General features: G+C 60.1%; 2 protein-coding genes across 3 annotated transcripts in view; one reads left to right on the top strand and one right to left on the bottom strand.

The window, feature by feature from the left end:
- The window catches only part of ZBTB46 (zinc finger and BTB domain containing 46), a 45,405-nt gene extending 41,214 nt beyond the window's left edge, over positions 1–4,191 (bottom strand). Inside the window, exon 1 of one of the 2 annotated variants that reach the window (XM_081149959.1) lies at positions 3,968–4,191. The gene's annotated coding sequence lies outside the window, so the exon portion shown is untranslated. The remainder of the gene's footprint in view (positions 1–3,967) is intronic. The other variant, XM_081149958.1, reaches the window with a different exon arrangement.
- A 21,746-nt stretch (positions 4,192–25,937) lies between these two features.
- On the top strand, positions 25,938–27,724 carry ABHD16B (abhydrolase domain containing 16B; the record flags this gene model as incomplete). The annotated part of the gene is made up of 1 exon (XM_081149960.1): positions 25,938–27,724. The coding sequence occupies one exon, from the start codon at positions 25,938–25,940 to the stop codon at positions 27,348–27,350; it is 1,413 nt and encodes a 470-aa protein (XP_081006086.1). The 3' UTR covers positions 27,351–27,724.
- Between the last annotated feature and the right edge of the window lie 227 nt (positions 27,725–27,951).

Below are 27,951 nucleotides of genomic sequence, written 5' to 3'. Positions count from 1 at the left end.
CACCCCATCGTCTGCACTCCGTCCTCAGAGGCTTTGGGCCCCTTTCTCACTAGCACTTGTCACCCACACCAGGTCACATCAGTGGTTCCTGTGCCCCCATCCCAACAGACCAGCCCCTCTGCAGGAACTCTGTGCCCGCCCTGCCTAAAGGCTGGGCCGTAGCATGTCCTCAACGAGGCCAAAAAATTGTCATGAATAAGAAACCTGGGAATGTCTCTGATCTGATTCAAAAAATATACCTGTAAAAACTGAAAAGCCCTGTAAATGCTGTTAAAAAATACACCAATGTTGTTTCTCGACTTTCTGCTCTAAAATACCTAGGTTAGTAATTTTTAAAAAACTTATCTTTATTGTTGAAAGAATTACAGATGTCCCCCCTTTTTTCCCATGGGCCCCGTCTTAGGTTAGTAATAACTTATTTTATCTTATTTTTAATCCTCAACTGAGGATATTTTTTCCATTGCTTTTCAGAGAGAGTGGAAGGGGGGGAGAGAGAGAAACACTGATGTGAGAGAGACAGGCACATTGACTGCTTGCCTCCCACACTTGCCCCACAGCCGAGGCGCGTGCCCTTGGCGGGAATCAAACCCGGGGCCCTTCCGTCTGTGGGCCGGCACTCTAACCACTGAGCTACCGGCCAGGGCAGGTTAGTCATTTTTTAAATCCAGACAATGATGTCTAGAAATACTCCGTGCCCTGGCCAGGGGCTCCGTTGGGTGCAGTGTCCTACTGTGCACCGAAGGCCTCAAGGTCAATTTCCGGTCAGAGCACATTCCTAGGTTTTGGGTTCGATCCCCAGTCAGGGTGAGCACAGGAGGCAACTGATAGATGTTTCTCTCTCCCATCAATGTTCCTCTCTCTCACTCCCCCCGCCTTCCTCTCTCTAAAAAAATCAATTAAAAAAATCCTCTAGTGAGGATGTAAAAAAATAAATAAATGCTTAGTAGTGTTTAGATCTACATGAGACTAAGGGGCAGGGTTGACCGACGATGAACCGAAAGCTTTACAGGAACCATCCACCGAGACGAAGTCTGAGCATCTGCCTTCCACTCCGCAGAGCAGACGACCACAGGCCATTCTGACAACCGGCACAGAGCCTGCCAGCGTGTGCGGGCACAGGGCCCCAGAGCCAGAACGGCAGAAAGGGGGAATCGTCACCAAAGTCACGGCCGCAGACCCCAGCCACACTGGCCGTGGCAAAGCCACTGTGAGAGCAGAGGGCCCCAGAGCCTGGGTGATGACGAGGTGACCGTGGTTCAGACTTCAAGAAGCTGTGGCCTCAACAGAGGTTCTTCATCGTGCTTTTATTCTTGGCGGACAGGCCACAGAAGCAAGCCTGTAGCAATAAGAATGTCTTTTTTCGGGGGAAGTCTTGGGGATCTACCCTCACTCACCTGACATTGGGGTAAAATACGTTAAATCAGAGAAGAGCCTGCATTTTTTTCTTAGAGTGCGCGGGCTGGGCAGGAGCCTAAGCCCCCAGAACAGAGGACTGCTGTGACACTGGGCGGGACAAGAGGACCGATGGCTTCTCGAACTCCCGTCACTTTTACAGCAGCCAAGAGGGCCCCTGAGCACAACGCACCTGCAAAGTGAGGAGTGAGCGCCAGTTCCTGGGCTCAAGGAACTTCCTGAACAGCGCTCACTAAGTGGGTCTCTCGGCTCCTGGAGGCTGGTCTCAGGCCTCTGGTTGAGAACAAAGCGTCAGAGCCACACAGCTGTCCCAGAAACACAGACCACAGGGACAGAGTGGCCCAATTTCCCTTAATTTGAAAAACCCCATGTAAGGACAATGTTGGAAAGTTCACTCTGTTAAAATTTAATTCAACTTAACATGTTTGTAAATAATACATCATCTAGCGATAAAAGGCTGACACCCTTCAGGGTGTTTCCTCTGATCCTTATTTGCCTCAGCTTTTCAGTGCTAATGTGTGACCCAGGAGCCTGGGGTCTAAGGGGGCAAAGGGTCACCCTGACCCTGGGTAACTGAGTGAGGGCGCAGCACCCAGGAGGGTAGGTGCCTCTGCAGGCAACAGCTGGCCAGTCCTGAACACCGGAAAGGAGACATGGACTGAGGCCTGCACACAGCAAACAACACAGCTAAACCTGAAGAGAAATTATCTCATCTAACCAAAACAAAATTTTTACATTCATTATGTCAATGAGAGGCTTCACTGAATGCTGTCCTGAGGCTGGCATGCAGGAAAGGCTGGATTTGGGGTTTCTGAATAGCCTAGTGTGAGCACATGCCATCTCTCCCCGAAGAGAACTCTCACAATGACCCCTCCCTTTCTTCTCTTCAGTAAAGGATATGAAAATAATTACTGGCTTTTTAGGGGACACAGTGTTTACGTTCCTCCTTCAATCTTCAGTAGCTTCTGCCTAAGTATGCCTGTCGTTCACTTAATCCTTTCTGGAATAACAAGGTGTCCCAAAGTTTCAGTTCAAAATACCTGAAACCATCAGAAAATGTACCGAATGCAAGGAGTCTACTTGGATAAAATACTATTGTTTACTTCATCATTGGCGTGAAGAAACCTTCCATACATTTCCTTCTGATGAACAAACTATTTTCCACTCTGGCTGAGTGGAAACATTGCCTTGCACAGGCAAGAGGCGGGCCAGCAACAGAGAATCCGCAAGTCTGTTACCCAAACGGGAAGTTACCTTTGATGATAAATCCAATATGAAAGATTCTGCAACTGATACAATTAGAATGCGCCTGAGTACTCGGTGCACAGGTGTCTGCGCCCAGCCTTTCGCTAAACGCATTGCCTAATTAGCATTTCTTTAAACAATGCTGGTAACAATCTTGCCGCTGTAATCCAGGACAAATGCGTCGCTGAGATTGTAGCAGGGAAAGCATGAGGAAATTCGCTGACAATCTCAGTCAAACTTTCTTTTGTTTATATTTCCTCGGTCTCAAAATATCTGTTCTTCGCCCCACTTGGTTTCTACCCAGGCTCCTTGCCTTGGTCAAGCCCTATTGTGCGTGGTCCGTTAAACCTACACATAATGAATTTGTTAGCGGGGCTGGGGGTACCCCAACTAGCCAGAGCCCTCCTCCTGGCGCAGAAAATTCCCCATTTGCCATCGGGATTGAGTTGTCAGATGCTGACTCCTGCTACCGGATGAAACTGACATGTCTATTTACAGAGAAACAAAGACAGGGCTAGCCGCGGACCCCATCCCTCCGCGCGCCCCGTCGGCTCGGCGCGCCCCTCGCCGCTCTGTGCGTCTTGTCCCCTCCAGCTCCTCTAGCCACCCGGCCCAGAGGCCCCTGAGCCCAGATTCAGCCGGTAATTAAAATGGAGACGAGGCCGGTGCCCGGCTTCAGGGGGGGACAATGACCCCCAAGGCCGGGCAGGGCGTGGAGACCGGCCCTCACCCACCGCCCGCAGTTCCGACTCTTGGCAAACTCGGCGCGGGCGGATCCGGGTGCGGCTCGGAGGAGCGGGCGGGGGGCGCGCGGGGCGGCGCGGGTGAGGGGCGCCAGGACGCCCCCGGTTGTCTCCTGGGGCCGGGCGTTGACGCAGCAGAAATTACCAGCTGGAAAATTCCCCTTTCGGAGGTGACGGGGGAGGGACCGCGGTGGCGGCGGCAGGAGGAGCCCAGGGCGAAGGGCGAGGGGCGCGGGGCAGTCCCGCCGCCGCCAACGCCTCCTCGAGCAGCACCGAGGGGACCCCGCACCGCACCGCCCGCACCGCCCCAAGCCACCCGAACTCGGGCACCGGTGGGAGCCGGGCCGGGGTCGCTACCCGAGTCCCCGGAGCCGAAGCCGGGGCGCGCCGATGGCAGCCGGGAGGGCGCCCCCGCGGGGTGGGGCGCGGCGGGCGCTGGGCGGTAGGCGGCGGTCGTGCGCCCCGGCTCGGAGTGGCCCCGGCTCCGAGCGGCCCCGTCCGGCCCCCGCCCGGCCTCGTCGCGATGCGCCGGCCGGCCGCGCGGACAATGAGCGGGCGCCGCTTACCTGTGACCCCATGGGGCGCGGGCGAGGGCGGCGCTGCGGCCGCCGGACCGGAGCGGGTGGTTGCCGCCGCCGCCGGGCGAGCGTCGCGTACGGGCGGATCCGAGATGCGCGCTCGCCTCAGCCGCTCGGTCCGTCTGTCCGTCCGTCCGTCAGTCAGGCCAGCGCGCGCCCCCGCGCCCGCTCCAACCCCGCGGCCCCGGTCACCCGCGCGCGCGCCCCGCCTGCGGACCTCGACCCCGCCCCCCGCGCGCGCCCGCGGCTGCTGATTGGCCCGCGCCGCGCCCCGGCCGCGGCCACCGCCCCGGGCCCCGCCTCCGCCGCCCGGCCGCGCGCCCCGCCGCTCGCTCTGGCCCCTGCTCCGCGCGGCGGAGCGGGAGGGGCGCGGCGGGGGTCTGTCCTCCAAGGCCCCCTGCGGGCGGCCGGACAGCGGAAGTGCGGGCGGGAGCTCGCTGGGCATTGTGGGAAGCCCCCTCCTCCGGGCAGGCGAGGGCGGGGGCGGCGCGGGGGGGGCTCCGGGCGCCCGAGCCTCTTCCCGCAGGATGTGCGGCCGAGACCCCCAGATGGGAGACTCGGGGCGAGGCGAGCGCGCCCAGCCCCTGCCTAACTGAGCACCCCGGCGTTGCCCGTGCGTCTGTTCCTTGGGGGCGCGCGGGCCTCCGGGCCGCGAGCTGTCCCCGCTCATCGACGCGCAGTCGCGCCGCTCGCGGCTCGCAAACTTCGAGACTTTTCCCCGCGCCCAGGCGGCTCCGCGGGCCCCAGCCGTGCAACGAATGCGCAAACGAAAAGGTGCTCCCACGGCCACGTGCCCTTAAGCACTCGGGGGCCTGAGCACCGCCCGCCTGCGCCATCGGGGGGCCTCGGCGCGCCCAGGGAGAGGCGCACCTCGGGGAATGGGCCACGTCACAGTTCATGTCACTGGGGCTTGGGTTTGGCCAACTTGGGAGCGCCTGCGGCTACGCTCAGTGGTCCTTCCTGCCACTTCGTCTGTCTGGTGGGGTTACGAGGCCCTGCACCCCCCGCCTGCGACCACGGATCCTGCTGCCCGGGATGGGCCCTGCGCCTCCCTTCTCCCCCACGCTGTCCTGGAGCCCTCGGGCGGGCGTAATGGAAATCGTGGCCCCGCATTCCTGGCTGGCCTGTGCGGGGGCAAAGGCCACCTCGCTTCCTCTCCAGGGCGCGGCGGTGGGAAGGAGGTGAGCCCGTGGCTGGCCAGCCGCGCAGGGGAGTTGAGCAAGACCGAGCCACCAATGGGGAGGCGCCGCGAGCCGTCGGTGCCCTGCCTCCCTGCGGGCCCGGCGCCGCGGAATTCCTCGGGAGGTGGGAGGCGGCGGGCCATTATGGATGCTTTCTCGGGATGTGTAAGGAGGCATTCACTGGGCTGCAGTGGGAGGGCAGGTGGGGGGCGGTGGAATTCTCCTTGAGTGAACGCGGGCAGGGCAGCCGGGATGAAAGGCTGGGGCACGCCCTCGCTGCTAACGCGGCGCCTGCCAGCGGCTGTGCAGACCAGCACTGCCGGCCCAGGAGGGCCCCTCCCAAGCCTTTCCTCTGGAGGACCCTCTCAGCCTCACCGCCCCTTTCTGGAACAATGGGCCCACGCTTCCTGGGCCTTTGGAGGGGGAGGGGGGCGGTGACAGCCACCATGACCAGTGGCTGCCTCTAGGCCTCCAGGAGGTTAACCTGCCTCCTCCCTTTGAAGGGCTACAGGTCTTTCTGCAAGAATCCCCCACCTGCCCAGTGGGTGTGGCATTGACCCATGAACCAAGAGGTCACAGGTTGGATTCCCAGTGGGGGCACATGCCAGGGTTGTGGGCTCTATCCCCAGTAGGAAGCGTGCAGGAGGCAGCTGATCGATGTTCATTGTCTCCCATCGATGTTTCCATCTCTTTCTCCCTTCCTCTCTCTAAAATCAATAAAAATATATTTACCAAAAAAAAAAAAAAAAGTCTCCCATCTGCCTACTTAGGGCACAAGTGTAGCCTCAGAGGAAAGGATGCCAGGGAGACTGAGGCAGACCCCCAAACCTAGGAGGACCTAACCGCTGATGCCTCCCTCAGAGAGTTTCTCCTAAGAAACACACTGGACACTCCAAGGAGAACAGCCTTGCTGGGGTGCCGGGTCCATTGCCCAGCTGCCTCAGACTGAGCACACAGTGGTGCTCAGTCATGGCTCAGGCCTGCCCAACGCCCACCCCACCTCCACCCTGGGGCTTCTGGCCTTGGTAGAAAGCCTTGCTGAGTCCTGGAGTGAGTCCCTGGGGCCCTGAGACCACCTCTCCTCACTCCCCTATCCTGCACAATGGAACAAGGTCTCCCCCTCCCCTCAGCAGCCCTGCCAGTGATTGGGGACTGAGACTCCCATCTTTTCTCCTCCAAGAACCAATAGAAGTTCAAATAGTCTGAAGATGAAGCTGATACACCAGAAAGGCCTGGTCAAGCGATGCCTTAAGCCACCCTATCTCTAGACAATTACTGTTCTGTGAGCTAATAACACCCTTTACCATTTTAAAAAAGCAGAGCAAAGAACTAGGAGCAGCTGCTGGATGCCCTGGAGCCAACTCAGTGCCTCTAGTCTGATTGGGAGATGCTGGCAGCCCTGCCCCAGGAACCCATGTTAGTGCCCAACACCGTCTAAGTTGCTACTGGGACTGGGCAGATGCAAGGCCAGGTCGCAAAGCTTTCTGTCTTGCTGGGGTCCCCTGAACCCTGCTGAAGACCTCATGCACTGCCCCTCAGACCTGAGGCCTGACCCAGACCCCAGGAGGGATCTGCTGCCTGACCACCAACCAGCCTTTCACTGTCCACAGATGGGAGGCCTTGGTGAGGGCAGCTACACTCTAGGAACAGACGAGAACCAAGGGTGTGGGGTTGAACTCAGCAATGCTATTTGAACAGGACACCCAGTAACCAGGGCCAGTAGAGCCAGTGCATGGGCATCTGCAAGGGTCCAGGGATAAGGGACCTGCCATGAGGAACGCTGGCTAAGCTTGTGGATGACCAGGGCTCTGCACTGCTGAAGGCTGCACAGTGGTCATTGTGGAGATTCACTGCCAGCCATGGGGGTGAGTGTGTCTGGAGCCTGCCCAAGGGACACCATAAGGCTTGGGAGGGTCTGGGGTCCTGGAAAGAATGAGCGTAAGCAGGCCAGGGCTAGGGGCTCAGGGCCAAGGTGCAGAAGCTGGTCAGGTTCACAGAAGCACTGCTGATGGCAGCCCCCCAGAGCATTCTGCCCTGCCCCCGCCGACGGACCCCAGACGTTTGAAGGGCAGGCCTGGTCAGTGAGCCACATGGCTGGCAGGCCTCCCAGAAGGTCCTGGCACAGCCCCCTGTGCTCACAGCCCCGTGTACCATGTGCTGGGCCAGCCTTCTGCCTGCCCTCCAACCCCACATGGCTTCAAGGGGGCAGAGGAACTGGGAGGGGACCCAGCCCCGTGCCCCATGCAGGTGCTAGGACCAGCCTCCCACGTCCCGCCCTGTGAGGCAGAGTCTGGGAGGAGCCTTGGGGAAGATGAAAAGGGGCAGCAAATATTCCTCCACTTATTCCTCCTCAGTGTCCCCTGGGCAACCCCTGCCAGGGCCTCCACCATCTGCCCTACCTTCCCCCAGGGCACCGTTTCCCCATCCACCCCCACTGGGTTTTATAAGGCAGCCTCTAGTGGGGGAACCTGCCTGTTTATTCTCCAGCTGTCCCCATGGCAACAGCCCTGGAAGTCCTGCCCCCTCCCAAAGAACTGCCCGGAACCTGTCCCTGCCCTCTCCAAGCCCCTGCTGGAAGCCCCCCAGGGAGGGAGCCAAGTGGGGAGGAGACACAGCAAGCGGGCGCTGATGGGTGGAGGATGCCTGTGCAGCCGGCAGGAACTGCCCTCTGCCATCGTCCATAGTCCTGCAGGTGGACGACAGCCACCCTTGGGCCGCAGCAGAGCCCCACCCTGAGGCTGGGGAGGCCGCCTGCCTAAGTTGGAGCCTGTCTGCTGGCAACTGGCCCTGCCCTCCTGCTGGGCCTCCTGGAGACCACCCTCTAGAGCTGCTCTGGGCCAGGGGCTACCTGCCAACCCCACGGCTGCCCCACCCCGCTGTCCTCTGGCCCTGTGCCCCTGCCAAGCCCCAACTGCCGCTCCAGCTGCCACCGCCAACTGTCGCCCCGTCTCCATTCCAAGTGCTCACCCCCAACCGTCCTTCCAACAGGCCACTGCCAACTGCCAGCCCCTTCCTTCCTGAGCCCCAGCTCCCTCCACCACCCCCAGGCCCTGTCACCAGGGCTCTGCATTCCAGACCTTCCCTTCAGGATGGAGGCTGGGCCACACCTGCCATGTGCCCAGGAGGGTCTAGTGTCAGAGGGCAGAGGCAGAAAGCCGGAGAAGGGGCTGGGAGCTGAGAGCCACAGACAGAGAGGGGAGGGGTGGGGAGAGGGCAAAGCCAAGGCAGGGAGGAGGCAGAGGGCAGTGCCAGCTGCACAGCCAGCCAGAGCAGGGGTGGTGTGACAGCCAGCACCCGGCCTGGGCAGGTCCCAGGGGCTATGGGTGGAGCTGTGCCTGTTCCCTGAGGGTCTGGGAACAGGTCAACAGCTCGGCCTGACCAACAGCCTTGGCCTGGTCTGGCGATGGTCAGACACTCCCTCACCCCGCCCTGGGCCTCTCTGGGCCACCAGCCTTCCACAGCCCCAGATGGGCCCAACTCCTAAAGTCTCAGCTGTCCAAGGCCACCCTGGCACCCAGGTGAACCTGGTCCCTTCCTCCTCTGACCTCTGTAGGCCCTAGTCTTAGCTTCACTGCCTCTTCCTCCTTAGACCTCCCTTTCCCTATCTGCCCCATGGACCCTGTGGCAGCCTCTCTGATCCCCACCCTTCCCCAGATGGGATCTCCACAGCCTGGCTTTTGCTGGGCACTGAGCAGGCAACCTATCCGAGTTGGTCCTGGCCAGGCTGAGCCAGGAGACACTACCGCCTGTCGCAGGTGTGGACCTGGGGCTGTAATTCCATCTCAGGTGGGTTCTGGAAACTGGGAGGCGGCAGGGGACCAGCCAGTCAGCGCTGGAACAAGGCGAGGGGACCAGGGGCCTCAGTCCCCGCTGGAGGCATGCAGCTGCTCCCCAGGGCCTGGGCTCGCATTGCAGAGGCTGGTGATTGCTGCTGATAGCCACAGCAGGTGAAAGGGACACCCTGCGCTCCCCAGTGTCCAAGAGTTGCCGGGCTAGGGCATGGTGGAGGGGGATGGGAATGGAAGGTTATGTCAGCAGAGCCCAACCAGGTGTGATTCTGAGAAGAAAAGGAAGACAGGTCACTTTTGCTGGGCACCTGCTCTGTGCCTCACGTCCCCCAAGTGGGGAGGATTTGCTCTGTGTCACCTGGCCCACCTCCTGTGCTAGGGGCTAGAAGGTGGGAAGGAGGTGACTGTGGCCCCCGAGGCCCGCAGGATGAAGGGTTCTGTCCTGCTGGGGCAGGTATGGGCCTCTCCCCCCACCAGAGGAGGGTCTCGTGAGGTGGCCCTGACCCTGTGCAATGCCAGCCTGCTGTGTCCACCTTGTTCTCTCTCTCACTCACACACTCGGCAACATTCATGGGGCATATGGGACCACGTGCCTGGAACATTCTCTGTAGGAGCAAGACAGAACCCCTGAACTTTGGACAGGAGCCAGGTGATAAACAGTCAGCTGAGGGACCAAAGAAGGCAGGATGGACCTGGGGAGAGGGCTTCTTGGAGGACCGGCTGGTGCTGGAAAATGTAGGACGAGTGGGTAACGCCAAGGCGCAGGGACCTGGGAGCTGATAGGAAAGACACGGTGAGGTGCTGAATCGGGAGAGGACCCTGCAGAGCCCCGGGCAATGTGTGTGCACCCCGTGGAGGGACCCCCCTCTGCAGAAGAGTGATGGGACCTGAGAGCTGGCAGGCAGCTCCTTGACCAGGTGATTGAGGTGAATGTCACCAGGGGTGTCACGGGATGTCAGGCACCCTGGACACTTTGTGATGAGAAGGGGCACCTCACTGAAACTCAACCTGTCTACTCATGAGAAATTCCATCAGACAAACCCACACTGGAGGACATTCTACACAACACCTGATGGGCCCTCCTCACCAGTGTCCCAGTCATGTGCCCAAAGGAGCTCAGGAGATGTGGTGACCACCATGTGGCACCTGGGGTGGGATCTCAAAGCAGGAGGACAGTAATGGAGAAGCAGGTAACATCCCATCAGAGTCTGCTCGGTATTTAAGAAAAGCAGACCAGTGGGAGCCTCTCAGTGCTGCCCGAGCGTGAGATGGCAGCAAGGGGAAACTAAAGCCAGGACGGGGCAACCGGAAACTGTGCTTGGCAATGTTCCAACTGTATATGTAAAATTATTCCAAAATAAAAAGTTTTTTAAAAAAAAAAAGCAAAACCTTCAAAACCCAACCAATCATCAAACAAGACCTCAAGTCTCCTTCTAAGGCCCGGGTGTCAGGCGTCAAACAGCCTCCCACAAAACGTGCTCTGTTCAGGCAGGAGTGTTAATGAGCACGTGGCCTGCACGCTCTTGCCCAGGCCTCTGAGCCAAGTTCGCTCGGACACTGGGCAGGAGGTGGTCTTGCTCAGGCCTCAGGAAAGAGGGCAAGACACCCTCTGGATGGAGGATGCAGGCCATGGCCATGGAGGTGGACAGGGACTGAGATCCTGAGGACCCGAGTCCAAAGGCCTGAGGCCACACGGGACGGGTCAGGCTCCAACAGCTGCCAGGTTCTCCACAGGCTGGATAGTGCCGCTGAGGACTTGAACAGGAGGCAGACAGCTTGATAATGACTCCAAGAGGTTTTTAGGATGTAGAGCTGACGTGCCCTGAAAGGAGCAAACAGGAGGTGAGGGGAAGCCCGAGGAGGTGCCTGCCTCTCTGCAGCAGCGGCAACTCAGGAGCTGCCTGTTCGAGGGATAGGAAGCCAGAGGAGGTGTGCAGGTGGGGAGAGAGGCCAGGGCTTTGGGTTCAGCGTGGGAGAGAAGGGGCCTGGAAGGGAGCGGAGCTGGCCTGGGTCCCCGTGACAAAAGGAAATCCCTTCCCTGCCATCACCGAGACATATGGCCCCCATCCCAGCATGGTTGGGGTGAAGAGAGGTCATGTGACAGTGGGGTGACCTCGAGGCACTCCTCCCTCCTGCTCACTGGGGGTTTCAAATGTCACTTAAGCTGGGGCTAGGGCAGAGCCTGGTCCTCAGGACAACTGATTCCCAGGAGGCTCCCACAAGATGTGCCTGAATGAAATGAAGCCTCAGCATCCCTGACCAGCCTTCAGCCCCGGACTCCATCTAAACATCCTCAACCTGACCCCAACAGCCACTCCCAGGATTCGCTTCCCTCCTCGGCTGAAGGTGGGCACCAGGGTCTGTTCTCCGGACCTTGGAGTCCTCATTAAGATGGGGCAAAATGATCTCTAGTCTTTCCCAGGTGGGACCAGCCCTCAATGGACACTCCCTTCCTGCCACAGCTCCAGGATGAAGCCAGCCCTCACCCCTAGCTGGGGTACTCTCTCCCATAGAGATCAGCACAGCTCCACCTTAGGGTCCCCTCCAGGTGAGCATGGCCAGAAGGGAGGAGGGAACATCTGAAATGAAATAGAAAACTGCCTCCTCCATTTATCGTGGATGAGTGGGAATCCCTCACCCTGCCTACCAGCCTGCTCAGAGCCCTCACCACCCATCCTCCGAGCTGCTCCTGAGCTGAACTTATGACACCCGAATTCAAGAATGCACATCCTGCTTGGGATGAGAGATAGCGCCTGCTGAGCTGGCGCCCACGCCTGCCCTCGGCCTCTGCCCACCACCAGCTTCATGTGTCCAGCCTGCCCGTGCCCAAACACAGTTGGCTCTTGCCCACCCCAGGGCCTCTGTATCTGCTGTTCCCTACACCTGGAATGCTTTCCCTGCACCACCCACCCAGGGGCTCTCAGCCATCCCTGAGCCCTCACTGCCAACCCTGGCCCCCGGAGAGAGGACACACTTAGACAGGTCCCTGCCTCTGGCCTCACGCCTGCACTTTTTGTCTGTCCTCCCCTCATTCCCTGTGTTCCTGGAAGGCGGGGCCATGTCTGATTCCCCTTTGTGTCCTGGGTCCTGAGGGCTCCTGGGCCAGCCTGGCCAGAACTGAGATCGTCACCAGCTGTGTGATTTGGATAAGTCACTTATTTCTCTGAGTGTCAGTTTGCACCTAAAGAATCTGCCTGACAGAGTCCAGCAGGCTGAGCAAGATGGCACAACCCTGAGAGGGGCTGCCTTCGTGGGCGTCATTGTCTCCAGCGGAATGCAGCAAGCACCTGCAAGGGGGGCTCATGAAGGGTACAGGGCTGGGTGGGGGCACTGAGAGGGGCTCTGTGGCTTTCTGCTGCAGTTTCCAGTCTTGACTGTCTTGTGGGCTGCTCCTTCCTGCTGGGACTTGGGCTGAGGTCAACCAAGAAGCCACTGGAGCCCCAGGGCTGACAGACCCCAGGAAGAGGTCGTGCTGGAGGAAAGGCCTTGCCTGGTGCTGGGAGCTGGCATATTCCCACGATCCAGCAGATGCCGAGCAGTGATTGAGAATCGCCTGGGGGAGACATACCTCCTCTGGGCCCTCTGCACCCCCTCCACCTGCAGGCTCAGGTAGGGTGGAGGAGGAGGGTGCAGGGGGAGGAACTGGAGGAGGCCTGGGACCTTGGCCAAGGCCTTGGGAGAAGGGGACATCCTACCCAGGGATTCAGTGGCTGGAAGGAGCTAGAAGGAGAAGCCATCACACTTGGTTTGACCACCTCTGCCTCACAACACCCAGAGCCTGCCAGGGTCCAGGGCTACTCTGAGCCCCCTTCCCTGGTGGCCTCATCAGGGGCTCTGCCATGCAAGATTGGTAGGGAACACCAAGAACCAGGTTCCCTGGGCACAGTGCCACAAGCTGTGTGGGGCTCTCGTCCCTCCTCCCCTGGGGGGTCTTGGTGCCGGGGTGGTTTTGAAAACCAGAGACAAGGTCTTATCAGACCACAGGTTTTCCTGAGGAAGGAAGGGTGGGTGTGGGCCTGCGGGATGGGACGCCTCCTCTGGGCGTGCCTGGCCTGGTCGAGGGCGCACACACGCTGCCCACCCTCCTGAGGGGAGGAAGGTCTATCCCTAGGGGACCCCAGCCCAAGACCAGCCCCACCAAGGACAAACAGACCCCAAAAGCTGAAGAGACTTAGTAGGCAGGGCTCAAGTGCCAGGAACCCCTGGAGAGGCACTCTACGAAATCCTGGGCAAATCCTAGCATTTCTAGGAGAGTATCCATGGTGCCCAGTCAGAGCTTCAGGGGTGCCTGTGACCAGTGGAAACCATAGGTCCACCTCAGAGTGCCCACTGGCAATTGCACTTGGCTTCACCTAATACCACATACTCAAGTGTTCAAAGTCACCCCATTTGCAATAACCCCAAACTGGAAGAACCCACATGCCCATCAGTGGTAGTGCGGGTGAATGAAGTGTGGCCTGTCACCAAGTGGAATGTGACAACCACAACAACAAGCCACATGGACTCCAGGCACCATTCAGACACCATGGTATGTCACCAGGAAGGGAGCAGAACTGCTTCGGTGACAGGACCAGAAGAGGAAATAGTGATGGCCTTTGGGCTGTGGGCCCCAGGGGGCTCCACGGCTGGCAATGTCCTGGCTTCCTGGTCTGGGTGCTGGTGACCAGATGTGTTCAGTTTATGGAAACTCACTAAGCACATTCTCAAGCTGTGTGCACTCTTCCCAGTACTTCAATTCAGTTACACAACCCTCCATGGATCCTCCCTGGGGCCCTCTGCTCCCCTCCCTGCCCCATTCTGAATCTCCAGGGTGCAGGGAGCAGGCTGATGGGTTCAGGAGGGGGCGGAGAGGGCAGCAGAGAGCAGCCCCTGGGAAGGCCCTAGGGCCCTTCCTACCTGTGGGGACTGAGGTTGGAGCACGGCTCAGGCCAGGCTGACCGCCCAGGGCTGGCTCTGCCTTTTTCAAAAGCAGGTCCAGAGGAGCCAAGCAGGATGGGGGGTCCGAAGCTTCGCAGGTGGGGCCAGGCGGGTGTGCCCCCCCTCCTGGAGTCTGGCTACTGGCCTTGGAGCCCTAGCAGACAAGACTGCCCACCACCCCCTCCGCCTCTATCCCCTCCTCTACCCCTTCCTCTTCCAGAGGCCCTGGGGTTATTTTTAGGCTATTTTTAACTCAGTTGAGCTGCCTGTGCAGAAGGTGGACGAAGGGGGGCCAACAGCTGCCTTCCTGTCCCCATCCCTCCAGGGGTCCAGGCTTTCTGGGGAGACTGGCCATTCTTGACACTAGAGGGGAAACAACACTCCACCCCACAAGTAGAGATGTACACACAGGCCACACAGATACCCAAAGATTCAGGAACATGCCCGGGATACAGACTCACAGGCAGGGCAGGCATGTACACACGCACCCAATGCTCACAAATATGCCAGACACAGACTCAGGAGGCATATGCAGATATACATAGACAGACAAGCACTCAGCCCTCCCCAACACCTAACCACTCGGGAAACACATACACCACTCGGGCAGACACACGCGCACACACACACACCATGCAGGCAGACACACAGGCCCAGAAGCCCAGAGACCACCAGCTGGGGGGTATATAGAGGACCCTCAGGTCACATTCATAGATTGATGTGGGGAATGGACTGCAGGTGGTGGTGCTTAGCACCTCTATTCTGCTGCCCAAGAACCAGCGCAATTTCCCTGCAGCCCACACGGAGATCCCTCAGCACCATTCCCACTTGAGACCCCCATGATGAGGGGCAGGCTCATGGCAGGAGCTAGAGTTGGGCTGATTCCCACCCCTTTCCCCCACAAGCTCACCCGCACACTCAGACAGGAAACCCAGGAGAGAGACAGGGGAGGCAGTTCATGGAGAGGTGCCTAGGAGCATGCTCAGCCCCTTCCTTTCCCTGCTCCCCACTTCCCCTCTCCTCCCCCAGCCTTTGTTTGGTGGAGCAGCTACCCCTCACCCCACTGCCCTGGAAAAACCCCAGGTGCTAGGCTGAGGCCTCTGTCTCCTGCATCCGGGCCCAGGGGGAGGAGGGAGCTGGGTGGGAGGAAAGGGGCTCAGGACCCAACAGTCAGGGCTGCCAGCTGACGTCCAACTCTCCTCCACCCCCACACCCTTATGTCCACCCTGGAGGCTCCAGGGATGGAGGAGGGCGGGGAGCTAGCCTGGAGGACAGGACATCCTCTTGGCAGGACACAGGACGCCAGGCCGGAGGTTCCCAGCCCCAGTCAAGGCCACAGGGGAAAAAGGTCACTGGGGCCTGGGGCTTACCACTTCCAAGACTGACCAGGCCCTACCCTCCCAAGCCAGTCCAAGTTACTTCAAACAGTAACTTGGAGGACAGCAGTGCCAGCACCAATGAGATACCCCAGTCTCTGAGCCCCTGAGGCCCCACCTTGGCCAACCAGGGTGTGGAGCAGACCACACACTCACCGCAGGTGGCACCAGCCCCAGGGCACATAGGAGAGACAGGGTTACACAATATGGGGAACCTCCATCCCCATAGGTTTGCCTTCACCTCACACTCGGGAGCCCACTCCTCAGGTGAACTCTGGGACCCCTGCTCTAGAGGAGAGGCTTCAGCCTGGCCCTGGCCCTCCCTTGCCCAGGACAAGTACCCAGGGACAATCTAGCAGGGCTGAAGGCCATGGGGACCCCTTGCTCCTGCACCCCTCCTGTGGAGAGGAGCAGAACCTGGCCTTCCTGGGCCGGCACCATTAAGCAAGACTGGCTGACAACTTGCTCACTGGTCTGGGAATGAGGGTCTCAGGAAGTGCTTGAAGGCGAGGGTAAAAGGACCTCCTGCAGTTACACATGCAGGCTGCCAGGACCTAAGGCTGGTGATTCTGCAGGGGGCTCCCTGGGCTTTGCCTGTTGTCGACCCTGCTTGTTTGAGGAGCCCTAGACAGTCCCATCCCTCCTCCCACACCAGTCTCCCGCCCAACACAAGTGCCCGGTGGTCATTCGAGGAAGCTTCTGCTGACCTGTTCTAGTGACCTGAACAGGAAGTGATGTCTCATCTAAAAACAGCCTATAAAAATGAATTACCTTAGCACACACCTTGAATCTGGATTTGCCTCTGTTTACCTAAGGTTGAAATTACCAAAGGGGATGTTAAGCATGGTTGGTTACCACGCAACCCAGCAATTCCACTCCCAGGTGCCCATCCAAGAGAAGCGGCACCTCCGCCGAGAAGCCAACCTCCTGAACCCGTCTGAATCCCCTTCCCTATCACCTCCCTCCTTATGCTCTTCATGGTGCCTCACAGTCTTTATGTCTTCTTAAAAATTAAGCTTTGTTGCCTGGCTGCTGTGGCTCTGTAGTTGAGCGTTGTCCCATGAACCTGGAGGGCACTGTTTGATTCCGGGTCAGGGCACGTGCCCGGGTTTTAGGCTCGATCCCCAGTCGGGACGTGCAGGAGGCAGTCGATCCGTGACTCTCATCACGAATATTTCTTTCTCTCCCTCTCCCTTCCTCTCTCTGAAATCAATAAAGACATATTTTTTAAACTTTATTGAGGTATAATTTTCATACAATGAATTCACCAATTTTAAGCGTACAATTTGATGAGCTTTGACAAATGTATAGTCATGTAATCACCACTCTTATGACACAGAACATTCCCATCACCCTGAAAAGCCACTGAGCCTTGGTGTTCATGCTCTGGGCCCTGCCCACCTTCGATGTGCTGTCGCTAACGTTGTGTCTTTTCCAGGACTTCACATAAACAAAATCACAGTGTGTGGTCACCATAATGCTTTTGTGATTCATTCTGTATCCGTAGTTGGCTGCATTTCTTTTCATGTAGATGGACCACTGTGCGTTGACCCGTTCGCCAGGGGGTGGCCATTTGGGTTTTTCCAGCTTGGAGCCATCATTACTCATGCTGCTGGGGCAGCATTTAAGGACGGCTGTTTGTGTGAGTGTTTTCTTGTCCTTCCTTCCTTCCTTCCTTCCTTCCTTCCTTCCTTCCTTCCTTCCTTCCTTCCTTCCTTCCTTCCTTCCTCCCTCCCTCCCTCCCTCCCTCCCTCCCTTCCTCCCTCCCTTTCTTCCTCCCTTCCTCCCTTCCTCCCTTCCTCCCTCCCTCCCTCCCTCCCTCCCTCCCTCCCTCCCTCCCTCCCTTCCTCCCTTCCTTTTTAAAAAATATATCTTTACTGATTACAGAGAGAGGAGGGAAGAGGGAGAGAGAGAGAAACATCAATGATGAGAGTCATTGATTGGCTGCCTCCTGCATGCCCCCTACTGGGGATCAAGCCCGCAACCCATGCCCTGACCAGGAATCAAACTGCAGTCTCCTGGATCCTAGGTCGATGCTCAACCGCTGAGCCATGCTAGCCAGGCTGTTTAATTTTGGGGGGGTAAATACCTAGGAGTGGGGTTGCTGGGTCATCCATTGTGCTTCTTGTTTTCTAAATCTTTTTATGTGTTTGTCTTAGGTCTGCCCCACCTGACTGTAAGGTTCCCAAGGGTAGGGGCCTCACCTGTGCTGCTTGTTGCCATGTCCACAGCTCAACACAATTCCTGAGATACATTCTTGACAGATATCTGTCCACTGGGTGAATGATTGAGTGAAGGATCGCCTGTGACAGTGGATTTGGGTGATGCTGATGGGGAAGTGACGACGGAACTGGAGGCAGCAGAGGTGATGACCAGGATGGCGATGACCGGTAAGGTGACAGTGGCAGAGGCTGTTGGGGGTGATGGGTGTGGTCATTTGTAATGGTGAAGGCTAGGAAGGCCTCCTCTGTTCCTTTTTGGAGATGTCAGGTACCAGTGTTACCGGAGAGTTGCCCAACTCAGAGGGGACTCTCCCCTCCTCGGCTCTTGTCAGACTCTGGAGAAAGAACTCAGATGAGTGACAGAAAGCAGTGTTAAAGCAAAGAAAGCAAATTATTAAGAATACACTTGGTGTAAAGCACAAGGAGCAACTCAGTCTGAGTGCCCCGCCTGGTGGGGGTTCAAGGGTTTTATACTTTCTCCTCTACAGGTTTTAAGGTTCCCCTGCCAGATCACTAGATTTCAAGGTCTCTCTTTTACATTGCTGTGGCTTTTTCCAGAACTTATGAGACCATCTGGCAATTTTATCTTGGCAAGTCCCAAATCTGCTCACCTCTTTGTTCAGCGAGTGAAATAAACTCTCCCCCTTTTTCCCTCCTTCCCCTCTCTCCCTACCCTAGCAGCTCTCTATCCTGTCTAACATTCCCCCTCTCATGATACCATCCAAATGCTTTTGGAGTTTTTACTTGTCCCCCAGACTTCATCTGTCCTTGGGTTTAGCTGGCATGAATGGCATTAATTGAGTCTTAGCTCCCTATTTCCCAGCCCAGGGTGATTTAAGCCATGTGTTCTCTGGTTATGGAAGAGGGTATGAACCATTTGCTCTCAGGTGCCCTCACTTGGGGAAGATAAGGTCCCGTGATTCACAAGCTGGCTGCACGCTGCCCAAACTGTTTAGCCTTGTTTAATTTTCTTGCCTCAGTTTCCCCATCCCACTTGCCCAGGAATTTTCCTTGCTTCCTACTATCCTGCCACACCAACATTCTAAACTCACCAGGGAGATGTCATGTGGGCCCCTTCCAATGCCTCCTCCTCCGCCTCACCTTGGAGACGTGCAGTGCCCACTCCCAGAATCATACCTTGGAGCAAGCTGTCCCCAAAACCAGCATCTACTTGGAAATGACAGTTTCCACCTTCTCCTTCCGTGGCCACATCCCCCAGCTTGCCACAGAGCTACGACCTCTCACTAAACCCCTCACTCCAGGGACAACTTTATTTTCTCCCAAATACTCCGCCTTCCCCTCCCTCTCTTTGGCTTCCTTCTTACCCAGTTTAGATTTCATTTTTTCTTTCAAAAATACAGGAAGTGTGAGCATTTCTGTCCTCTCATGGCATCACCTGGAGGAACCCCAACCGCCCACTTTCTCCTTACCAATACCTAAGCCACTGCTCACTGCTGGGAAAACCACCCCAGTAAGACTGGTGCCACCTCATAGCCTGACCTAAGTGGACCCTTGACACCCCTGGTCCCACCATGTTCCTCCAGGGGCCACCCTGCAGTGTCTGCTCTCACATCCTGGAAACTAGGGATATCTGTGCTGGCCCCCCAAAGCTCTTCTGCCTTCTAGAGCCTTCCCTCCGGCTTTAATATGTCCCAGCTCTTCCTCCATAAGGCAGTGATTTCTCTGAAATGCAAACGTGAGTCTGGAACTTTCTTGCTGAAAGTCTTTCAGTGGTTTCTGAGAAGTGGCTTTCTTTCAGCCTGCTCACTCACCTACAAAGCCTCACCCAATCTACCCCAATCCGCAGCCCCGTTCCTGTGCCCCCTCACCCCCAGGTTCCTGCCACACCAGCCTGGTTCTTATTCCTCCAAGATGCCAAGTTCCCTTCAGCACCAGGGCCTTTCCCGGGGTCAGGCCCCCACTCCAGAATCTAATTCAAGGCCTAATTCCTACCTATCTTTCTGGTCTCAGCTCCTGACCCCTCTCCTGCCCTCCCCCCTCCAGGTTGGGGACTACTGGGTATTTGTTCCCTGAAAAACCTTTCTTTGGGTTGTCCCCCAGCACAACAGGCCCTCAGTGACTATCTGCTGACTGGTTCTTGTCGGGATGGTAAAGGGAGAGAATTGCAGGGTCAGACAGTTCAGGTCATCTGTGCGGGGAATGACTGAGGGTGAAAGAACTACCTTCATCCCACCCTCTTTGTGGCCAGCCCAGGCCCAGGAGGGGTCAGCTGGGCAGGGGAAGCCCACCCTGAAATTTGAGGCCCAGCCTGAGAGATCAGGAGACTCCTGCCCCCTGCAGATCTGAAGGCACCCCCTGGGACTTTCCAGGGGACTGTGCCCACTAACCCCAGCCTTTGCTGGGGGGGGGGGGGCGGGCACAGGGCATTTCCCGCCTGGCCTCCCTCCTCCCCACTCCAGGCCTAGGCCCTGATCCTTCCTCCCCCACCCCAGGGGCTTTCCACAAAGCCCAGGCCTGCTATTTTTAGCTGCGGGAGAGGGACCAAACCCTGGCCCCACTGCCTCCCCGGAGGGAGCCTGGGCAAAACTGGGGCTGGGCCCCAGAGGAGACAGTCTCCTGGCAGCCCCCTCCTTCCTCTCCCCAACTCCAGTCCCTGCATCCCATGCACACCTGGGCAACCAAGGTGGCAGCACATGGTGAAGGCTCCGGGGCCCAGTGGGCAGGGGCTCAAGGCCTCGGATGGGGTGGGCCCAGGGCCTGGGTGGGCTACTACCCACTTCCTGTAGCCTCGCCCTAGCACTTCAAAGGCCACTGGCGGCCCTGTGGTCACTCCCCAGCTCCCACGCAGGCAGCCGGACGGGCGGAGTTAGCACGAACCCCTGGCAGCTGAGTGGGGCTCCAGCAGCTTCAAAGCAGCTGGGTGGGCAGCCCTGCGGTCAGTGTGGATCCCCAGGGCAGGGTGGGGGCCTGGCAGGGGGAGTAACGGGCTCTCTCCTCTGCTGCCTCCTCCCCACTTACTGACTTCCTCGGTGGGCTCCAGCAAAAGCCCACTTTCCTGGCCCCCAGGTCCTGCCCCGTGCAGGGGCCCCATGGAGTGGTGACGCCTTCCCATCTGCATGATGTGTAGGGGTCCAGGTGGCGCACCCCCATTAGAGCAGCCACAGGAGCCAAGGCGGGGCTCCCTCGTGGCCCTCAGGTCCCTGCTGGGGTGCCCCTCCCTTCTCTCTCCAGTTTTTCGCCTGAAGCACGCGGGGCCGCGGGGAGGGGGGCCCAGAAAGGAAGGGCTTGCTGTCCGGCCCGCCCAGGACTGGCCCCCGCTCCCACCCACCACGGAGGTGGGCTGGACTTCGTGCCAGACCCCCGGGCCCGCGGGAAGGGGGTGGGGAGAGCCTGGGGCAGCCGCCCGCGCTCAGCAGACACTGAGGACAGAGCGTGCCTGTGAGCGAGGGGTGGGGGAGGAAGCTTTCAGGTCCCCTGGGGTCAGCTCTGGGACAGTTGCCGTTTTTAATCCGTGCAGGGGCCTTCGAAGGAGCCGCGAGGGCTGTAACCTAGATCCGCTCGGAGCGAGCTCGGCGGTGCCCGCGGTGCGGCCCAAGGACGGCGGCGCCTCCCGCTCTGGCCGCAGCAGGGCCGAGGGGATCCTGGCGCTCAGTCCTTCCCGCGGCCGAGACCTGAGTCCTGGCGGCCGCCGTCCGGGTGGCCGTGCAGGGCAGGGCCCGTCCCGCCCCTCCCCGCGCGGGCCCTCCCCTCTCCCCTCCCCACCCCTGCGCTCCCTTCTCCGCCCTCCTCTCCTCGCCCTCCTCTCCCTCCCCACCTCTGCCCTCCCTCCCCTCCCCTCCCCACCTCTGCCCTCCCTCCCCTGCCCTGCCCTCCCTGCCCTCCCCACCTCTGCCCTCCCCACCTCTGCCCTCCCTCCCCTCCCCACCTCTGCCCTCCCTCCCCTGCCCTCCCTGCCCTCCCCACCTCTGCCCTCCCTGCCCTCCCCACCTCTGCCCTCCCTCCCCTGCCCTCCCCACCTCTGCCCTCCCTCCCCTCCCCTGCCCTCCCCACCTCTGCCCTCCCCTCCCCTCCCCCGCCTCTGCCCTGCCCTCCCCTGCCCTCCCCCACGCTCTGGGGAGCCGAGGTCTCCAGAAACGTCAGCGGGGCGCAGGGCCCCGGGCTCCCCCGCCCGGCGTCAGGAAGGAGCCCCACTCGGGAGCCTAAAACCCTGACGCCCGGGCCTAAGCGGAAGGCAGTTTTCAGCCCTTGCGGTGGGCAAGTGAGAGGCCCCGGCCCCGACCAGACAGCCTGCGGGTCTCCACCCGGCGCCGGCCTCCCGCATCGCCCTCGGCTCCCCGCCTGCGGCCCGGACTCGGACCCGGACCCGGACCCGGCTGCGGGCCGCCACCCGGCCGCCCGGGCCCTCCCCTGCCCGCCCGCGGCGCGCCTGCCGAGCCTGGCGCGGGGGCGCCGGGAGCGACGCGCGGGGGCGGGGACCGGGCTCGGGCCGCCCTCGGGCCTCCGCGGCCGCGCGCGAGCCGCCGCTCGCGGAAGGCGTCGAGGGCTCCACCGCGTGGACGACCGCGTGCCCTCGCGGGCGTCAGAGGGGCCGCGAGAGGCTCGTCCCGGGCACGCGGGCTCGGGCCCCCTGGGCGGAGCTCTTCCCCCCGTCCTGCCGCCTGGCTCGCGCTCGCGGGGCAAAACGCGGCGGACCCCGCGACCCGGCTTTCAGGCGCAGGGTCCGCCACCCTTTCCACTCACACCCGCGCCGAGCCAGGCGCCTGTCGGAGATCCAGGCGGTGGTTTCTGTCCGGCCGCCACCCAGCGCCCGGCCGGGCCGCCCGCGGGCGGAGGGCTTCGGTGCCGGCCTCGTCCGCGGGGCGGGCTCAGGGCACGTTCATGAGACCCTGGGCATCAAATACAGAAAGCACGAGCCGATCGTGCGCCTGGACCGGCGTCCACGCAGGACTCAGGCCTGCGCGAGCTTTTGGAAAAGCAGTCCCGCCAGGCTCCTGGCCCAGAGCGCGCGCCCGCGGCAGGCGCTCGGCAGTCGGAGGGGCCCGGAGGGCAGATGGTAAGGCCACCATCCCCGTCGGCACTGCGTGCTGTGCCTGTTTGTAGGCAACAGGGGAAGGTGAGAGAGGACACATCCAGGTTAATATTTCTGGGTACCCGGTGGGTGGGAGAAAGGACAGATTCCTTTTTTATATCCCGTCTCACTGGTTGCATTTTGATTAACAAAATAATGAAGCACTCAGCTCCGACCAGTCCCTGTGCTGCGTGTTAGGGTGGCAGAAAGGGTAAAGCTCTGCTGTGACAGTGGGCCTCGGCACAGTGACCCTTCCTAGTTCACCTGTGGGGTTCCAGGGACCACCCCAGGGGCTGGGCCATGGCCTGCACAACTCCAGGGGGCACTGGAGTCTGCGAAAACGGTGCAGACTGTGCACCACCCAGGGGAACTTGGTCCCCATCAGACCGGCCTCAGGGCTCATCACCCCAACGCCAGTCGATGGTGGATGCCCAGTGTGAGGAGATGTGAGGAGAGCCTGAGCTGGGCCCTGCAGGGAGGCAGGCAGGAGAGGGCCTGGGCACACGCCACTCCCCCACCAACCCACCATCCTTGAGGGCGCTGGGTAATTCTGTGATTCCAGATGTTCAACAGCTGTCGTGGCCATTTCCGCCCCTTCTCTGACCCCACATCCGCCAGGAAGCGTCTGCTCCTGTCCTCAGACTCTGAGCCAGCCCCCACCTTCCCGACACCCCATTTCCTGAGCAGAGGCGTTTCTGCAGACTCAGCTCCCCCTCCCAAGGCCTGGGCGTTGCTCCCAGAGACCTGGACCACTGTGGTTGGACACCCTCTGCCAGGGGCTCTGATCCTGGCCCCAGCCCCTCCAGCCTCTGGGACTGTTTTTCTTTCTCTCTCGCCATTCCTTCTCCAAGGTTGGCTCTGCTGCCTGCAGCATAAATCAGGGCCTCCAGGGAGGCTGAGCAGAATTGGCCAGAAGGGAGCACTGCCTGTGTGGGAGGGTGGGAGCCTGTGGGGAGGCCAGAGGTCTTGGAGATCAGCAGGCTCTGTGGGGGTGGGGTGCATACTTAGATGTCTGCCTGCAGACACTGGGGGGGGGGGGGGCGCTCCTGGAACTGAGAACTGACAATCAGGGATATACCCCTACCTTCCGGAAGCAGATGGGGGGGCAAAAGAGGTCACTGCAGCGGGTCCAGTCTGGGGGCTCTCCTGGAGGGGACAGTGGGAGGAGGGCTCCCTTCCTGTCACATGCTTTCCTGTCTTAACAGAGCTGGTGGTTCTGGGGCACACAGGCTCCCATGAGTTCAGGGTAGGGCTGGGGGGGGCAGGTCAGGGGCCAGGCCAGACACAGGGAAAGGGCCCCAGGGGGCCAGCAGTTCTAGCCTGCTGACCTCTGCCCCTTAGAATCTATCCCTCCCCCTCCAGTCCTGCTCTTCCAGGGGAGCCAAAGACAGGTGAGCCTGGCTAAAGGAAAGCCAGCTGGGAGACTGCCCCAGGACAAGACTCCTGGGGAATCCGAACAAAATGTGGTGTGTCCCACGTACTGTGTGGACAATCCTCCAGGACACCCCCACTGCATCTGCTGTATATGCCTGAATTCAGGCTGAGGACACAAGGAGCCCCTCTGCTCTGTTGGGGTCACTCCTCTGATCTCACAAATGAGCCTGGGTCTGCACTGTGCCTCCCCTGGCACCTGAGTTTATGAAAGAGGTTCCTGGGAGAGTAAATGCCCCTGCCCCCCCCCCCCGGCTTCCATCTCTGCCCCTAACCACAGGGCCAGGGTGGGTATTTAACAGGAAGAGGACCACCAATCCCCACGGGCACCTCCACCCATCCCTGGACCCCAGGTGTGGTACCCTGGGGGCTCCCTCTTGGGGCAGTACTCCCACTGCCCTTCAGGACCCAGTGAAGAGGTGAGATAGTTGCTGGGCAGAGGAACATTGGGGACACAGCCCTTACCCAGGTGCACCCATGGACTCTGAGATACCCTCTGGGTCCTCAGGACCTGACCAATGAGCAGAGCAGCCCAATCTGGATAAAGAACTGGAAATCTGGATCTCAGCCAGCTGAGGGGAGGGGTGCAGGGGTAGAGTTGCCAGATTTAGCAAAAATCAACAAACCTACTAACAGGATATCCAGTATGTTCCATGCAATATTTAAGACATACTTAAACTGAAAAAGGAGTTGTTCTTTTTCTGACATTCAAATTTAACTGGCTATTCTGTATTTTATCCTGAAACCCTGGGGGATAGTCAACCCTCCCGACCCACTGACCTTCCCCATTGACCTCTCCTGCCCCCAAACCCTAATGGCAGCAATGTTCTCAGCTCTGCTTCCCAAACCTGGTGGAGGCTGATTGGGCCGGCAGTGCCCAGGACCCAGACACACAGGGAAGCAGAGAGTTGCTAGTCCTGGAACCCCATCCCCAAAAGGCTGGGGACTCTGAGGGAGGCCTGGCTCTTGGGCTGCAAGGGTCTAGCTGGCTTTGCCAAATTCCTGTTTCAGGTCCAGGCAACTGTTGAATGAGCGCCCCCCCCCCCCCCCCCCCCGTAGCCTCTAACTCTGCCACCTTTGCCCTCAGGTGGGCTGGCCCTCTCTGGTAGAGAAAAGGGGGAACCCGCCAGAGCCTTCTAGAAAAGAGGAAGATGCAGCTTGTGGGGTGGTTTGAGGCGGAGGAGGGCTCAACCAGGGGCTGAAAATGAGGAACACTGGCCAGGAAGGGCCCACCTGGAGAAGGTCACCGGCTGTGCTGGCGCCAGTGGAAAGAGGATCCAGAACCGGCGGGGATTTCCAGACTGAATTCGTCCCCTTTCCTGAGAAGGAACGTGTGGAGGGGTGGGGGCCGCAAACCATGAGCACAGGCTGCCTCCCTGCCCCAGCAGAGCCCCACCAGCCAGCAGTGTCGGGTTTCCTGGGCTGCTCAGTGCACTGGGAGGGCTGGGGGCACCTAGCACAGGCCTGGGCAGGGAACCATGACACCCCAGCTTTTCCAGGAGACTACTTTGTCTTTGCAAACGCTCACACAGCCTGACCCCACAGTTGCTTAGGCCTGCCCTGGCTCCCTTTACCGCCAGTGTGGGTACCTCCAGAGGTGGGGATTTCCTGCCTCTCTGTCCACCTTCAGTTTAAGGAGGAGGAGTGGATGCTGCTCAAGGTGTGGGTGGATGAAGCAAGAACAGGGGAGATACAGGCAAAAAGGGCATAGGAAGGGTCTGGCCACCTCAGGGTCCTAAGGCTTGTGTCCCAGGGGTGGGGCAGAACTTGTGGCCCCCCCACACCTGGGAACCCTTTGTGAGCCCATCACAGGGTGTAACCCCTCCCCCCAGCAACAGTGACTCACAAAGCCAGCTGGTGAAGATGCCACGGCCCCTGGGCCCTGAAAGGCCCCGGTAATAAAGGCCGCTAAGACCAAGCCCTGAAGCGGGCCTCCCCAAGACAGCCCCAGCGGAGCTCACCTGTGCAGCCGGGCGCTGCGCGCAGGGCTGCGGAGCGCGGCGGCCTCGCGCCCATGTGCGTCGTCTGCTTCGTGAAGGCGCTGCTGCACGTGTTCAAGGTCTACCTGACTGCCAACTACACCTACAACTTCCGCGGCTGGCCGGTGGACTTCCGCTGGGATGACGCGGCGGCCGCGGGCGCGGGGGGCAGCGGCCGGCGCGCGCTGACGTGCACCGCGGCGGCGGCCGGCGTGTGGCTGCTGCAGGATGCGGCGCTGGGCGGGGACGCGCCCGGGCGGCCGCTGCACGCGCCGCGAGGCCAGGTGCAGTGCCTCCTGCAGCAGCTCCGCGAGCTGCCCGGCCAGCTGGCCAGCTACGCCCTGGCGCACTCGCTGGGCCGCTGGCTCGTGTACCCCGGCTCCATGTTCCTGATGACCCGAGCGCTGCTGCCGCTGCTGCAGCAGGGCCAGGAGCGCCTCGTGGAGCGCTACCACGGCCGGCGGGCCAAGCTGGTGGCCCGTGATGGCAACGAGATCGACACCATGTTCATGGATCGCCGCCAGCACCCGGGCAGCCAGGGCCGCGGCCTGCGCCTGGTCATCTGCTGCGAAGGCAACGCCGGCTTCTATGAGATGGGCTGCCTGTCGGCACCGCTGGAAGCCGGCTACTCGGTGCTGGGCTGGAACCACCCGGGCTTTGGGGGCAGCACCGGCGAACCGTTCCCTCAGCACGATGCCAACGCCATGGATGTGGTGGTCAAGTACGCTCTGCACCGCCTGCACTTCCCGCCGGCGCACGTGGTGATCTATGGCTGGTCCATTGGCGGCTTCACAGCCACCTGGGCCACCATGACCTACCCGGAGCTGGGTGCGCTGGTGCTCGATGCCACCTTCGACGACCTCGTGCCTCTGGCCCTGAAGGTCATGCCCCAGAGTTGGAAGGGCCTGGTGGTGCGCACCGTGCGCGAACACTTCAACCTCAATGTCGCGGAACAGCTGTGCAGCTACCCCGGGCCGGTGCTGCTGCTCCGGCGCACGCTGGACGACGTGGTCAGCACCTCGGGCCACCTGCGCCCCCTGCCGTCCGGCGACGTGGAGGGCAACCGCGGTAACGAGCTGCTCCTGCGCCTGTTGCAGCACCGCTACCCGGCTGTGATGGCACGGGAGGGCCTTGCCATCGTGACCCGCTGGCTGCGCGCGGGCAGCCTGGCACAGGAGGCAGCTTTCTATGCGCGCTACCGCGTGGACGACGACTGGTGCCTGGCGCTGCTGCGCTCCTACTGCTCGCGCTGCGAGGACACGCAGGAGGACGGGGAGGCCTGGGGGCCCCATGGGCTTGCCTTCCCGTGGCAGGTGGGTCAGGGCCTGAGCCCTCGGCGGCGCCGGCAGCTCGCGCTCTTCCTGGCGCGCAAACACCTCAAGAACGTGGAGGCGACTCATTGCAGTCCGCTAGAACCCGAGGACTTCCAGTTGCCCTGGAGGCTGTAGCCAGAGGCTCCGCAGCAACCGGTCTTTGTGCTTTTGCTCACCTCAAGGGCCTCAGGGCCGCTCCCCTCCCCGCACCCCATCCAGTAAAGCTGGCCTGCCCTGGGGATCCCAGCCTAGTGTCTGCGAGAGGGTAAGGCGTTCCCCACTCCCTTTCTCTTCCTCCCTCAAACACTTGTGGATGTCCCAGTCTGCTCCCAGCTCCTAAAGGGAATGCAAAGATTAACCTGTGTGATGGGTGCTTTGAACACCTCAGAAAGATGGTGGGAACATGGGCTGTGGGGCCCAAGGAGGTGCTGTTTACCCAGCCTGGGTGACAGGATGGCTCTGGGAAAGATGAGTGTTGAAGAGTCTGTACAGTCACCCTTACCTGTGAAAGGATATTGGCGTCTATAAAGCAGGTCTTAGCAGCGGGACCTTCCTGGACTGTGATGCTGCTGCTTGTAGGGTCCTCTCCCCACCTTCACTCCTGGCTGCTGCTACAAGAGGGGTTCAGTGGGACCACAGGCTCAAAGTCACAGGTACACACCACATGGCATGTCCCTGTAGGGCTACAGGCACACCTGCACCAACCGCTCACCCCTGAGCCAGGCCTGGGCTGGGA

The sequence above is a fragment of the Miniopterus schreibersii genome, assembly GCF_964146895.1.
Source record: "Miniopterus schreibersii genome assembly, chromosome: 10".
NCBI classification, from domain to species: Eukaryota; Metazoa; Chordata; class Mammalia; order Chiroptera; family Miniopteridae; genus Miniopterus; species Miniopterus schreibersii.
Note: the sequence above shows the minus strand (reverse complement) of the source record. Positions and strands in the feature narration are given on the sequence as shown.